This window comes from Ipomoea triloba, chromosome 13, assembly GCF_003576645.1.
Source record: "Ipomoea triloba cultivar NCNSP0323 chromosome 13, ASM357664v1".
NCBI classification, from domain to species: domain Eukaryota; kingdom Viridiplantae; phylum Streptophyta; class Magnoliopsida; order Solanales; family Convolvulaceae; genus Ipomoea; species Ipomoea triloba.
In genome coordinates this window covers 3,018,675-3,032,600 of record NC_044928.1, presented here as the reverse complement: position 1 = coordinate 3,032,600, position 13,926 = coordinate 3,018,675, and the positions used below count along the sequence as shown (strand labels likewise).

General features: G+C 33.9%; 3 protein-coding genes and 1 non-coding gene across 4 annotated transcripts; 2 read left to right on the top strand and 2 right to left on the bottom strand.

Moving 5' to 3' along the window:
* The first annotated feature begins 2,176 nt into the window (after window positions 1–2,176).
* LOC116001619 (pentatricopeptide repeat-containing protein At1g08070, chloroplastic) lies at window positions 2,177–4,718 on the top strand. Its single transcript, XM_031241509.1, has one exon. It carries the CDS (start codon window positions 2,213–2,215, stop codon window positions 4,418–4,420), a length of 2,208 nt encoding a protein of 735 aa, XP_031097369.1. The 5' UTR covers window positions 2,177–2,212; the 3' UTR covers window positions 4,421–4,718.
* On the bottom strand, window positions 4,697–5,845 carry LOC116001620 (early nodulin-93-like). The gene is made up of 3 exons (XM_031241510.1): window positions 5,630–5,845; window positions 5,466–5,527; window positions 4,697–5,139 (listed from the first exon to the last, which is right to left on the bottom strand). The coding sequence occupies exons 1-3, from the start codon at window positions 5,697–5,699 to the stop codon at window positions 4,960–4,962; spliced, it is 312 nt and encodes a 103-aa protein (XP_031097370.1). The 5' UTR covers window positions 5,700–5,845; the 3' UTR covers window positions 4,697–4,959.
* A 3,272-nt stretch (window positions 5,846–9,117) lies between these two features.
* On the bottom strand, window positions 9,118–10,227 carry LOC116003056 (early nodulin-93-like). Its single transcript, XM_031243237.1, has 3 exons — window positions 10,078–10,227; window positions 9,884–9,945; window positions 9,118–9,459 (listed from the first exon to the last, which is right to left on the bottom strand). The coding sequence occupies exons 1-3, from the start codon at window positions 10,145–10,147 to the stop codon at window positions 9,295–9,297; spliced, it is 297 nt and encodes a 98-aa protein (XP_031099097.1). The 5' UTR covers window positions 10,148–10,227; the 3' UTR covers window positions 9,118–9,294.
* Window positions 10,228–11,695: 1,468 nt separating this feature from the next.
* Window positions 11,696–11,776, top strand: TRNAL-AAG. Its single transcript has one exon. It is a non-coding gene; the product is annotated as a tRNA-Leu (tRNA).
* Window positions 11,777–13,926: the final 2,150 nt, after the last annotated feature.

The following is a 13,926-nucleotide window of genomic DNA, read 5'->3' as shown; positions in this document are numbered from 1 at the left end:
GTGGGGGGGGGGGGGGGGGGGGGGAATTTGTTAATGGGAGTGGATTTTTAGAGAAAAAAAAAAATCTCTTTCAAATACCAATTTTTTGTGAGACATATTGAACGGAGAAATTGGAAAAAGGTTGCTATACAGCTTACGCGTGTGGCGCACTGCTCATGTCAGGGTGCGTAGATGTAATTTTACTCTTGTTTTTGATGTCAGAATTTATTTTCATTTTTTTTCCTCTTCTCTCTTCCCCCTCTTTTTTACTTGTCACTATAAAAATCACCAAAAAGTTGCTCTTTTTTTTTTTGAAAACACCAAAAGGTTGCTCTTATTATCTTAGTCTGACTTAACACTTCATGTCTTCCGCTCATACCTCATTTTGTAACAATTTTGATAGTTCAATAATCTGAAACAAACCCATATTGGCATTTTTTTTTTTTTGAGAAACGACATATTGGCATTTCTATTTGTTAATAATTACCCATTATCCATTCCCCCTAGCTAGGGTTTCCAGATTCAGAACCCTAGAAGAAAATAGTGACTTAATTGAGACAAAATAAGGAATAGATATAAAATTAAATATCTACTCACTTTTTGGAAGATTTATTTATTATAAATTAATTCCTTAATGGTAAGATAGAATTTGTGCCCAACTTTTGCCAAGTGCACGGCCATAACCTAAGAAATTAAAAATCCTAAAAGTTAGGATCAGAACTTGTAAAATATCAACATATATCTAGCTTTAACCCAGTGGGGTAGCTCAAGTGGTAAGTGAACTCTCTTTGTAGGGAGGAATTTCGGAAGAACCCGGGTCCAATTCCCACAAGTGACGATTCCCCTTGGGCCAGCTCCCGTGCCTCCCGGAGCGAACGTGGGTGGACCCCGTAAATTTACCAAAAAAAAACATATATCTAGCTTTGAACTCAATTCTTTTTTTTTTCTTTTATGAGAAAAAAAAAACCAACTTCATTAACAAGTTTCACGAGAGATTACATCAGATTTATTGGAAGAATACAAAACACATTTCTTACAACCAGCTGAATGTACGGTCTCTTCAACTAACAAATAAGCTATTAAATTCGCAGATTACTTAGCAAACAAAAAATTAATTAATATTATTCAATATATGAACCCAACTCTTAGTCTTAGTCAATATATGCCGCAAATAGACCATCCATTGAATAAATATATAAGAATATCTCTTCAGTAGTTAGACACTTTGCAAGCATTACGTCGTATACATTGTAAATGCAAAAGTAATATAAGAGTATCACTTACCGATCACATTGCCAATGCCTCGGAATTAATTCCCCCGCCCTCAGCTCCATACCAGACTCCATTCTTCAATTTAATTTCTCAGCTCTCTAGATATTAGATCAGTCTCATCACATTCTAGTTTCAAGTTTGTACTATTACAATATACAATCATATATAAAGAAATATTAATTGTATTTCTTAGAGTATATATTCTCGTCACATGATTATCAAAACCAATTATAAATTAATAGCGACATCTTAAAGTATAGTAAACTGGGGTACGTATTTATAAATATATCCAAAATGAATTCAATTATCCTTGTACCTCGGTAGAATTGACATATAAAATGCCCAAGAGTTCGATTACCATTGTGTCCCTATAGATGTAATAGGGGTATAAAATTCACTACCTTGCATTGGATGTGGCTCAGTGAGACAAGGTTTGTGTATTATTTTCAAAAGTTAAGATCCTCCCCATCGAGGATTTGGATATTTGTTAGGTTATTACATTCACACTCTATCTTTCGACCACTAAGATCATCCCTCACTAGTCAAATCTAGTCGTGCGCACAAGAGATCAAATCTAGACCTTCTAACATCTTTGGACGTTTTTCTCATACATACTTTCAATGAGATTTGAAGTCTGTATGGGCGCACAAGGGATCCAATCTAGACCTTCTAACATTTTTAGACGTTTTTCTCATACATACTTTCAGTGGATTCAATCTCACACTACCGTCTCTCGTCATGACCTTTTAATTCAGACCAACTCAACTATGTTAAGCTTCAGAGGCATGATTGTACCAAATATTGTTAACATTGACACCTGCTATAACTCGTTCTAGTTTTTTTTTTTTTTTAGATCAGATATAATTAACGGCTTGGGTGTCAATTTACAACTTATAATTTTTGGAAAATTTTATTAACTATCAAGATTAGAATACGGACATGTCTCCAAACGCTACTGGCCATGGCGATGTCTTCTTCCTGTCCAGTGACAGCTTCACCCATGCACTTCCTCCCGGACTCCAATCCACCCTACAATCTCCTCCACACCCACCAATCTCTATCCCTTCTCTCCAAATGCAGAACCATCGAAAATCTCCGGCAAATACACTCCCAAATCATCAAATGCGGCTTGCATCACTCCCCTTTCGCGCTTAGCAAGCTAGTCCAATTTTGCGCCATTTCCCCCTACGGTGACATCTCCTATGCGCTATCCATCTTTGACACCATCGAAAACCCAAATGTTGTTGTATATAACATGATGATTCGCGGATACTCGTTGAGTTCGAGCCCGGGATTGGCTCTTGAGTTTTACAGAAGAATGCTTTTCTCGGGGAATCGTCCGAATTCTTATACGTTTCCGTTTGTTTTTAAATCCTGCGCGAGAATGGCGATGGGTCGGGTTGGGAAACAGGTTCATGGGCATGTTTTGAAGGTTGGGCTTGAGAGTGATGTTTATGTACATGCTTCTTTGGTTAACATGTACGCGCAAACTGGTGAACTGAGTTGTGCACGGTTGGTGTTGGATAAAAGTTCTTATAGGGATGCGGTGTCTTTTACGTCGTTGATATGTGGGTATGTTTTGAGGGGGTTCTTGGATGATGCCCGTAAGCTGTTTGATGAAATTCCTGTTAGAGATGTGGTTTGCTGGAATGCTATGATTTCCGGGTATGCTCAAGTGGGTCGGTATAAAGAGGCACTGGCTTTGTTTGAAGAGATGAAGAGAGAAAATGTGACTCCTGATGTGAGCACACTGCTGAGTCTTCTCTCTGCTTGTGCCCATTTGGGTGAACTGGGATTTGGCATTTGGGTCCATTCTTGGATTGAAGATCATGGCCTTAGTTCAAATCTTCGGCTTATTAACGGGCTTATAGACATGTATGCAAAATGTGGTGATTTAGATTCAGCAAAAAGGTTGTTTGAGAGTATGGGGGAGAGGGATCTCATCTCCTGGAATGTTATGATTGGAGGTTACACACTTAAGGGCAAGTACAAAGAAGGCTTATCTGTTTTTCGCCAAATGCAGCGGTCTAGGGTAGAGCCTAATGATGTAACTTTCTTAAGCATTCTTCCAGCTTGTGCACATTTGGGTGCACTGGATCTTGGCAAATGGATACATGCTTATATTGACAGGCATCAAGATGACTTTAAGAATGCCTCTCTGTGGACAAGTCTTATTAATATGTATGCCAAATGTGGGAATGTAGAAGCTGCAGAACAAGTTTTCAATGGAATGGAGACAAAAACGTTGGCTTCTTATAACGTGATGATATCCGGGCTAGCCATGCATGGAGATGCGTATAAAGCGCTGGAGGTTTTTGCAGAAATGAAAGAGAAAGGATTCGAGCCAGACAACATAACATTTGTCAGTGTTTTATCAGCTTGCAGCCATGCTGGTATGGTTGATCTTGGGCGACAGTATTTCAATTCCATGATCCAAGATTACAATTTTGCGCCAAAGTTGCAACACTATGGGTGCATGATAGACCTTTTAGGTCGCGCTGGACTGTTGGATGAAGCCATGGCCCTCGTACAAAGCATGGATGTCGAGCCAGATGGTGCTATATGGGGTTCTTTGCTTGGTGCCTGCAGAATTCATGGAAAAGTTGAATTGGGTGAATTTGCTGCTAAGAACCTTTTTGAACTGGAACGCGATAATCCCGGAGGGTATGTGCTGTTATCAAACATCTATGCAAGAGCTGGTAGATGGGATGATGTAGGTAGAATAAGAACCTTTCTCCACAACAAGGGATTGAAGAAAGTCCCGGGCTGCACCTCCATTGAGGTGGATAGCATAGTTCACGAGTTCCTTGCCAGTGACAGAACACATCCAGAGAGCGAGAAAATATATGGGATGCTCGAAGAAGTGGACAAGCTTTTGGAGATGGCAGGACATGTTCCTGATACATCTCAAGTACATCGAGATGTAGACGAAGAGTGGAAAGAAGGGGTGTTGAGCCAACACAGCGAGAAGTTGGCCATTTCTTTCGGGTTGGTTAGTACAAAGCCCGGGACAACTCTCAGGATTTTCAAGAACCTGAGGGTGTGCAGCAACTGCCATTCAGCTACAAAGCTGATATCCAAGATCTTCAACAGGGAAATCATTGCCAGAGATCGGAGTCGGTTTCACCATTTCAAGGATGGCTCTTGTTCATGTAAGGACTACTGGTGAAATGCTCAGACCAAGAAAGTTGATCTGTTAATGCTCCTTCGGAGCTAATGGTATAGTTAGTAGCGAAGGCGCAACTTTTATTTATACTGCCACACATTTTTGAGACACTGGGTGCTGTTTAAGCCCTTTATCGGCCTCCACCCACAACCCCGTCACCAGGTGTTTAGACTTGGCCTTTACTGGCCTCCGTCCAATAGAAGGCAATGAAAATAGCACATGTAAAGCTGTAAGTCTTTAACCTTTTGAGTCTGTAAATACTGATTGTTCTGATAGTGTTAATACAGAATTCTTAGAATCATTGCCAGTGGGTTAATACATTTGATACATCAACAGAAAAGAAGGCAATAAAATCTGGGAAAAACCAACATTTTGTTTATATTCACAGAAACAGTTGTTGGTCATACAACAGGTATTCATCATACTCATTACTCATACATTCAAACAGAATTCTACCCCCACGCCCCCTTCTTGAAATGAATGAGATTGAGTAGCAGGGAGATCAGATAAAATATGATGCATATAATAATATATAATCAAGATCAGGCTTCAATGTTGGCGGAGACTGAGCCATTCTTGAAGGAGTTCCGGCGTGCCGTAGCAAGAACAGTCTTGTCAGCCACAATGAAGTAAGCCATCCCAGCGGCTGTTGAGACTATCAGTGCCTGTGCTGTTGGGTTTAAATTGGCTCTTGCCCATGGCAGCATTCTCACACTAGCCAACTGCACCATGCATATATACAGGCTTACATCATAAAATTTAATGCACAACTATAAAATTGTCCCTATTTCCTTGAAAGTTACAGTGAATCGTATCAAATTTCACTAAATTTTATCAAAAATATCAAAATAAGAAGTAAAATTGTTTACATATAGTGACGTCAATTTTTAGAAAAAGAAAGAACAGGGCAACCTAATCTGATTTACTTCGTTGTAATCATTTACTGGCTTAAATCATAAAACGGGATTTATCCAATACACATCAGAGAACAGTGACTATGATCTTTTACGTCATTAGAAAAAAAAAAAAAAAGAATGTATGAGCTTACTGTTGGAATAGCTGTTGCAATGGTGGCAGCCACAGCTGCTTTAGCTCCTGCAACTACACCCTCTGCAATACACAAGCAATGATCAAAATTTACCACTTTTTCTCCAAACCCACAGAAATAAACCCAGTAAAACGAAAGAAGAAACTTGTACATTATTTACATACCATGAGAGCAACGTTTGGCCATGGCCAACCTCTGGTCCAAAGAAGCCAAACTCACATTCTTGCCCGCCATTATATTGCTGATGATACAAACGAAGAGCTGAAGTAAAATTCAAGAAATTAAAAAGCTATGCTTGTTTAATTTGTATGATGAGTTGGTGAGATAAATGGGTAAAATGGTTGTGATATATATAGGCAAAAATTTCAGGTCTGAAGAACATTGGCCAAACGTTTGACGGTTTTGTGGGATTACCAACGTCGGAGTCTGTCGAAGTCCGTTGGCTGTTTCATCAGATTGCATTAGTGCAGATTGCACAAGATATTGGCAGATTGCATTATTGCACCTTATTTATCCAAAGCATTTAAGAGCAAATAAAATAGAAAAATCATTCTTTAAAAAAAATATTAGAATATTGAATATACAGCGTACTAGAGTTTGCTGAGTTTCTACATTTTTAGTTATTATTATTATTATTACTAATAAATTCAAACACCTGGAGAAATCTAGAAAAACAATATTGTTTTTGTTGTCTGGATGCTAATAATATTTGACACAATCAAGTAATATTGAATACAATTAATTGTGTTGAACAAGGTTGATACTAGTATTAATAGTAGTAGATACAACAAAAAATAATATGTACTCAGTATAACTGTATTCGATACTCCCTATACTTGTACCGATCCACACAATAAGTCCCCCATGTTTTATAATTTTATGTTAAGAAAATAACACATGTTTCAAAAAAGAAAATGGCACATTTGATTCTAAATTATAAGGAAATAACACATTTTAACAATCAACTATACATTTATCATTCTTTTTTTTTTCTTAATTGTCCTTAAATTACTTTAGAGTATCACATTAATGATTTTTTTCAATTTTTGAGGATATTTTTTATGAAGTAGATGATAGAGAAAAAGGAAAAGAATAACATTTTTTTCTCTTTTAATTAAATCATATACTATGAATTTTATATATATATATATATATATATAATCATTAAAAAAAATGTTATTCTTTTCCTTTTGCCTTTTATGCTTAAAATTTGTAATGTAAAGAGTTGAGGTACAGAGAGCCAGTGGTTTGGGAGGTAAAGTACAAAGGTTAAAAGTAGCTCCACAAAACCGTGGGTGTTTCCCTTATAATCAATCACGTGCGTTTGGATCCATCGCATAATGGATAGTCACCAAGTCCACAAGATTGTAGAACGTGTCCAAAAATGAAGGGTTGAGATCAGTTGGTGTACTTGGGTACACTGTAAGCCCATAGACATGTTCGATGTTTGTACATTGTTTTCCTCGAAGTTGGTAGCAGGCAGGTGGTTCGTCAGTGGTTCCGAATTTCGAACACTTATCAAAATAATAATCATAGAAAAATGATATATGTATTTTCAAAATAAAACTTCCTTTACGTGTTGTGATTTTGTTGAAAAGAGAGAAAGAAGGTTATAAAAATTATGATTTATTTTTTTAATGACAAGAAAAATTTACGGTTACAATCTAGATTGTACAAATAAATTTTATTCCTTTGTAATTTTTACAAATCACATAGAAAAAATAAACTAAATTATATTTCTCTCAAAAGGTTGAATTCTCAGTTCCAACCTAACAAGAGTATTTGAAAGAATGTAAATCACATGCAATAATGACCTAGTGGCTTAACAAATATGGTCAATTGTCGGTACATATAAAAGACATGTCTACCTTGGACATATCTCTACATTATCGTTGTTGAGTTTCGAATCTTAGCTTGACATTTTCTACGAAATACTCTCTACTGAACTAGTGAGTTAAGCCTATGCAGATTACTATACTTTTCTTTAGGATGAATGCCATGTAAGTAGGGAATAAAAATAAAGTAAAAATTGTCCCGAAAGAAGTGGCCACGTGGGTGGATCATGATTCTTATTATATTAAAGAATCACGAGTTTGTTTCTGGTCAACATTTTCTTGGTCTAGCTTATCACATTGGGTATTCGCAGTGCAATTAATTCTTTCTATATATGTGATTTTCGGGCTAAGTGTATGTTTAGAAAATAAAATTTTTCTCATGTGTTTAAATTTTATGAGGGTAAAAAAGAATAAAAATTATAATCTACGGAGTATTTTTTTTATAAATCAATCATAACATAACATGTCAAATTAGTAATTAAGAAGTAGAAAATGAAAATATATGTAATATATTATTCTTATCTAGATGTCAAGTTGTGTTATTCTTACCCTAATATCATGTATATAGCACGGCTGTAAATATATTTATATTTGATAAAGTTGTATTATGTATGTCTTCTTTAAGCATATGATATTATATCATTGAACTTACACCATTGCATAATGCATATCATTTATAAAAAGTCCTCGTATATCCATATACTACTTATTTCCCTCTTTTTTACGGTGATGAGGAAAATTGCCGTCATTATTTAAGATTGCACATTAAATTCATATGCACCAACTTCTCTTGCAATAAAATAATTAATCCTAAAATATTCTTTCTTCTCAAAAAGTTAAATCCCCAACTCCCAAGCCTCCACGAACATGGTAACTCAGCTGAACACAGATATTAAACTTTTGTTTATGGACTTTCCTCTCAAATTTCACCTGTGTAACCAATTGAGCTGGTCATGCGGTCAACATTAACTTAGAATGGTTATTTCTAAATTCTCATAATTACTTTTCCGTTTTAGATTTTTTTTTTAATACTCCGTAGTATATATAGGTATCACTTCTATATATGGAGTCTACAACAAATTATAATAAAGACAATAAATATTGTCCATCAAATATAACCTTGCACACTATCAAATAGTGGTTATAAGTTTCTCTCATTACCTAATAAAAAAAAATTCATAATATTCAAGAAGCCTTCAACAAAATAAGAAAATTTGTATAGAAATTACAGACTTTCCAATTCCAACATGGTATCAGAGCTTGCCGGTGAGGGAGCTGTGCCACCGCAGCTTCTGACACCGGCGAGTCACGCTGAGCTGCGTTGTCGTCGGAGAGACGAACAGATCCGTAGAGGATCTTCACTCCGCAGAGGAGTTAATCTGGTGAAAACAGTCATGTTGTTCACTCCGAGCACAGTGTTCGTCCCATTAAGCCTAGACGGTAGCTCATGGAGCAGATCCGTAGAGATTTCGAGTAGAGTGCTCGTTAATCCTCTGTTTGCCGTCTTCAATCGCACCTTATGGAGCAGATTTGTGAGGAATTCGAGCAGAGTGCTTGATTCTTTGCTTGTAGCCTTCCGTTCCTGGAGAAGATCCATGGAAAGCATGAGCGCAAAGCTCATAAATCGCTCATTAATGGCCATCGTTGTTCCTAGTTCGTTAGTCCTCGAGCAATGGCGTTCATGGAGCAGATCCATGAAGATTTCGAGCAGAGTGCTCGTTAATCCCTTGTTTATAACCTTCGAATGTCGTTCCTGGAGCAGATCCGTGGAAATAGACGAAAGAATTAAATCAAAGAATAAGCTAGAAAATTCCTCCAAAATATTATATTATTGATTGATAAGAGATGATACATCATACATAAACTGAAATATAGTATTAATACATCATGCGTCTGCTACAAGTTTAAGCTGATAAATATTACGCTCAACTTAGTCTTAATATCGATCTGGAGATCATATAATTATACAATATGATATTCAAGAATTCATATTATCAGGCATCAATAGTAGTGTTAAAGGAGTTGCGGCGAGCAGTGGCAAGAACAGTCTTGTCGGCCACAATGAAGTAAGCCATCCCGGCGGCCGTTGAGACTATCAGTGCCTGTGCTGTTGGGTTTAAGTTTGCTCTTGCCCATGGCAACATTCTCACACTAGCCACCTGCATCATCATCCATATATATTAAATTTCAAAAAAAATAATTGAATAATCATATTAGGAATTTTTATCTGTGAAATGGGTCAGATCAAATGAAAATGCAATGCTTATGTTATTAGAAAACGTAATACTAAAAATTGTTTGTTACTTATAAGAAAAAATATAGTTTTTACGAAAGTGTAACATTTGTGAGGAAATGTGATATTTTGATGAAAATATGTGTGACGCATTTAAATCAAAATGTAATATTATAGATTGAATAGTTGCTTATAAAAAAATTGTAATACTTAAGAGGACTAATACTTGTGAAAAAGTCGATCAATCTCACTGATAATGATCCGTGAAATGGTACGGTAGAGAGTTTGTCTAAATATAAAATCTTCCTTTCATACAATCAAGTAGGTAGAGAGAAGAAGAATGAGCTTACTGTGGGAATGGCTGTTGCAATGGTTGCAGCCACAGCTGCTTTAGCTCCAGCAACTACACCCTCTGCAATGCACAAACAATGATATGATCAAAAACTTTTACATTTTCCCAGAAAACAATTAAAGAACCAAATGCAGGGAAATGAAAGGGGAACCAATGAAATAAAATTGTATGTATAAATATAAATATATATACCACGAGAGCAACGCTTGGCCATGGCCAACTTTTGGTCCAGAGAAGCCAAACTGACATTCTTGGCCGCCATAGCTGATCTGATATGATGAAAAGTTGCTGTAAAATTCAAGAAAATCCAAGATTTGGAAGGAAGAAGAAGAAGAGTTGGTTTGTTGGTGATGAATGTGAGTTAGTGGGATTACATATTTATAGAGGATTAGGGTGGGGGGAGATTTGACAATTTGGATAATGGTTTTGATGGTTTTGTAGCATTACCAACGTCTCTCCAGTCCTAACTTTGTACCCTCAATTTTTATTTATTTATTTAAGTTTGTTTTTTTTTTTCCTCATTCAAAACACCATATTATATCTAACCACTTTGCATTTTTACTAATGACCTGGTAATAAGAACTCATCAGTCAAGTAAAAGTTTGAATTTTGACTCGTGGAATAATTATTAAAAAAATTGCCATGCAAGATTTAACAGTAATATTAAAATTTATATGTAACTATAATATATTTTAAAACTGGATTATATTAAAACATACACTTGATTAGAAGTCTCAAATAAGAATCATGAAAATGCAATTATCTTAAAAAGCCTGAGAGAATATTTAATTTTGTCACCTTAAGTCTTAACAACATAAACAAGATTTGTATGCATAAAATCGCACTTTTAATCTTTCAATTTTACTTAGTTGCACAATTGAGTTATTTTTAAAACACTTTTTTTTTTCTCTAAGTTGCTTCAAATCCATAAATCTTTTTGATAAATGACTCATTTTTCAATAGATGCATTTGGTAGCTTAGTTGCACATTTGAGCTATTTAAAAGATGACACTGTTTTTTTCTCTAAGTTACTTCAAATTCATAAATCTTTTCGGATGAATGACTCTAATTGGTTTATAGTTATCTCATAGGGAATGATTTTATAGGAGCACGCTCATCTATATAAATAAATAAATAAATAAATAAATAAATAAATATATATATATATATATATATATATATATATATATATATATATATATTGTCAGTGGTTTGAGTGCAGAAAAGAAAAACCATGGGTAATATAAAGCTAATCCAGATCGAGCAAGGTGGTAAGTCTAAAAGGTGCCCCAAAAGTAAGGAACATTTAATCTTGGTGCACTCTCAGCCCATAGACACTTTAAACTTTGTATATCATATTCTATTGTTTTCCTAGAAGTTGGTGGGCAAGTGATTCTTTCCCCCCTCTCCAATATTAATTATTATTTTATACCAAATATTTAACCACATTTGATCATCAATCATAAACTACATACATTGAACCATAATAATAACATGTGGAGTTTTGGGTGGATAGGATGATAATTATAAAATCAATTATAATTAATTGGGATAAGGGTCAAATAACGTAACATACAACTTTGTACGTGAGACTATCCTAACTTTTTAATTCTTCATCGTCTCCTTAACATATCTAGCAAATTTTTATAATAATTGTTTTTCCAAAAAATTCAAAAGTATCGTATAATCATTGGTATTGATTTGATATTTTGTTAAAATTTTCCATTGCTCTTCACAGCACCAAAAAAAACCATTGAAGTTTTTAACACTAACACAATATATAATAACATACTAAAAAACTTAATCGAAAGTTGAGATGGCCGAGTTGGTCTAAGGCGCCAGATTAAGGTTCTGGTCCGAAAGGGCGTGGGTTCAAATCCCACTCTCAACACAAAACCTTCCAGCTTTTTCTTCTAAAAAAAACACTGTTGTTTCCCTTAAAAAAAAAAAAAAAAAAATTCCAGTTCATATCTCACTCTTAATAAAATGTTGTAGTTGTTTAAAAAAAATCCTTTATTTTCCTTTTTTTAAAATAATTTATTGTTCGTGAATAAATATTTTAAGTCCAATTTCTAGTTTACAAAGTGATATTTTATACACTATTACTCTTAAGTTTTAACATTTTGAATATAATTGTCACAAAATATCAACAAAACCTTTTAGTTTTTTCTTCTTAAAAAAATCCCTATTGTTTCCCTATAATAATAATAAAAAAAATTCCAGTTCATATCCCACTCTGAATAAAATGTTGTTGTTTAAAAAAATCCTTTCTTTTCGTTTTTTTTTTTAAATAATAATAATTTGTGATATTTTATACACTATTATGCTTAAGTTTTTAAATTTTGGTTATAATTGTCACAAGATATAAACTTTTAGATTTTGTTGAAGATAAATCAACAAACTTTCTATTCCAAGTATAAAATATAGATTTTGCTAAATTTTCAATTGACACTAATATATTTTATATTAAATATACAAATATGCATGTTATTTGTTATTACACTGAATACAAGTGTTATAGGTTTTAATACAAATCAAATAACATTCAAATTGCAAATGACATTGTGGTTTAGTGGCATCTGGTGTCCCGGTTGACACTCCCACATGGATGATGGGAGTGAGCTCGAGCCTTAATAGTACTCAGAAACAAAAATAACATTCAAATTCAAATAAATCTATTGTCAAAAAAAAAAAATTCAAATAAATTCTTATACTGTGGATCATAGTCCACGTTGTAAGATGGACCCTAATCCAAAACGACGTCGTTTCATAATTTACATAAATTGTGCCTTTAAACTATCTCCAAAGAAGGCACCAAAACACCATTTTGGTGTAAAAATTTGGTGCAATCTTCCTCCAAGGAAGACACCAAATTCTACACCAAAATGGTGTAAATTAATAGTGTTACACTACATTGTGTAATACTATTTAGAGTCATTTTTATTTTTGGTCCTACTGTTTTTGGGGCATTGCCAATTTTAGTCCACTTCATTAATTTTTGCCACAATATGGTCAGTCTTATTTAGTCCTTGCCACTTTTAGTCCACCGTTAAAATTTTTGTCAAATAGTCATCCAGAACAGGGGTATTTTGGTCTTTTCTGCTTTGGTCATCTCCTTAACCATTTGTAGTGGTTTTTCTTACACATTTTCATCCAATGAAGAGGTCCGGCGAAAGCCATGTGAGCCACATTACAAACCCATGGCTTTCGCCGGACTTCTTCATTGGTTGAAAATGTGTAAGAAAACCATTGCAAAGGGTAAAAGAGATGATCAAAGCATGAAAAGACTAAAATACCCTATATTTTGGACGGTTATTTGACAAAAATTTTAACAGTGGACTAAAAGTGACAATGACTAAATAAGACTGGTCGCAATGTGGCAAAAATTAATGAAGTGGACTAAAATTGACAATGCTCTAATAACAGTATGACCAAAAATGGAAATGACTCTACTATTCATTTACACCATTTTGGTGTAGAACTTTTTAAAATCTTTTTGCCAATTGTTTTCTTTTTAAAAATTTATATTATTAGAAATAAATTATAAAGATTTAAAAATCTAAGTGAGATGTTTAAATATATATTTTTTCTTATCTTCTTCATGGTAATAATATATAAACATTATACATTGAAGTAATATATAAGTTATTTCTTAAAATATAAATATAAATATCAAATTTATAAAAATGGTTTACATTATTATTGTTGTTGTTATTGATGATGATAATAATAATAATAATAATAATAATAATAATAATAATAATAATAATAATAATAATAATATTATTATTATTATTATTATTATTATTATTATTATTATACAATAATATAAATATCTAAAATCTAATCAAATCTAAGATTTTTAATATAAAGTACTAATTAGGGGTGCCATTTCGGTTTGGGTTATACAAATCGAAATCGAACCGAACGATTAAATTTTGGTTTATTTTTAAAAATCGATTGGTTCTATATTATACTACGTATAAACTTAATGTTTCGGTTCGATTCAGTTAAAAACTGAACCGAACCAAAAAAAAAAAA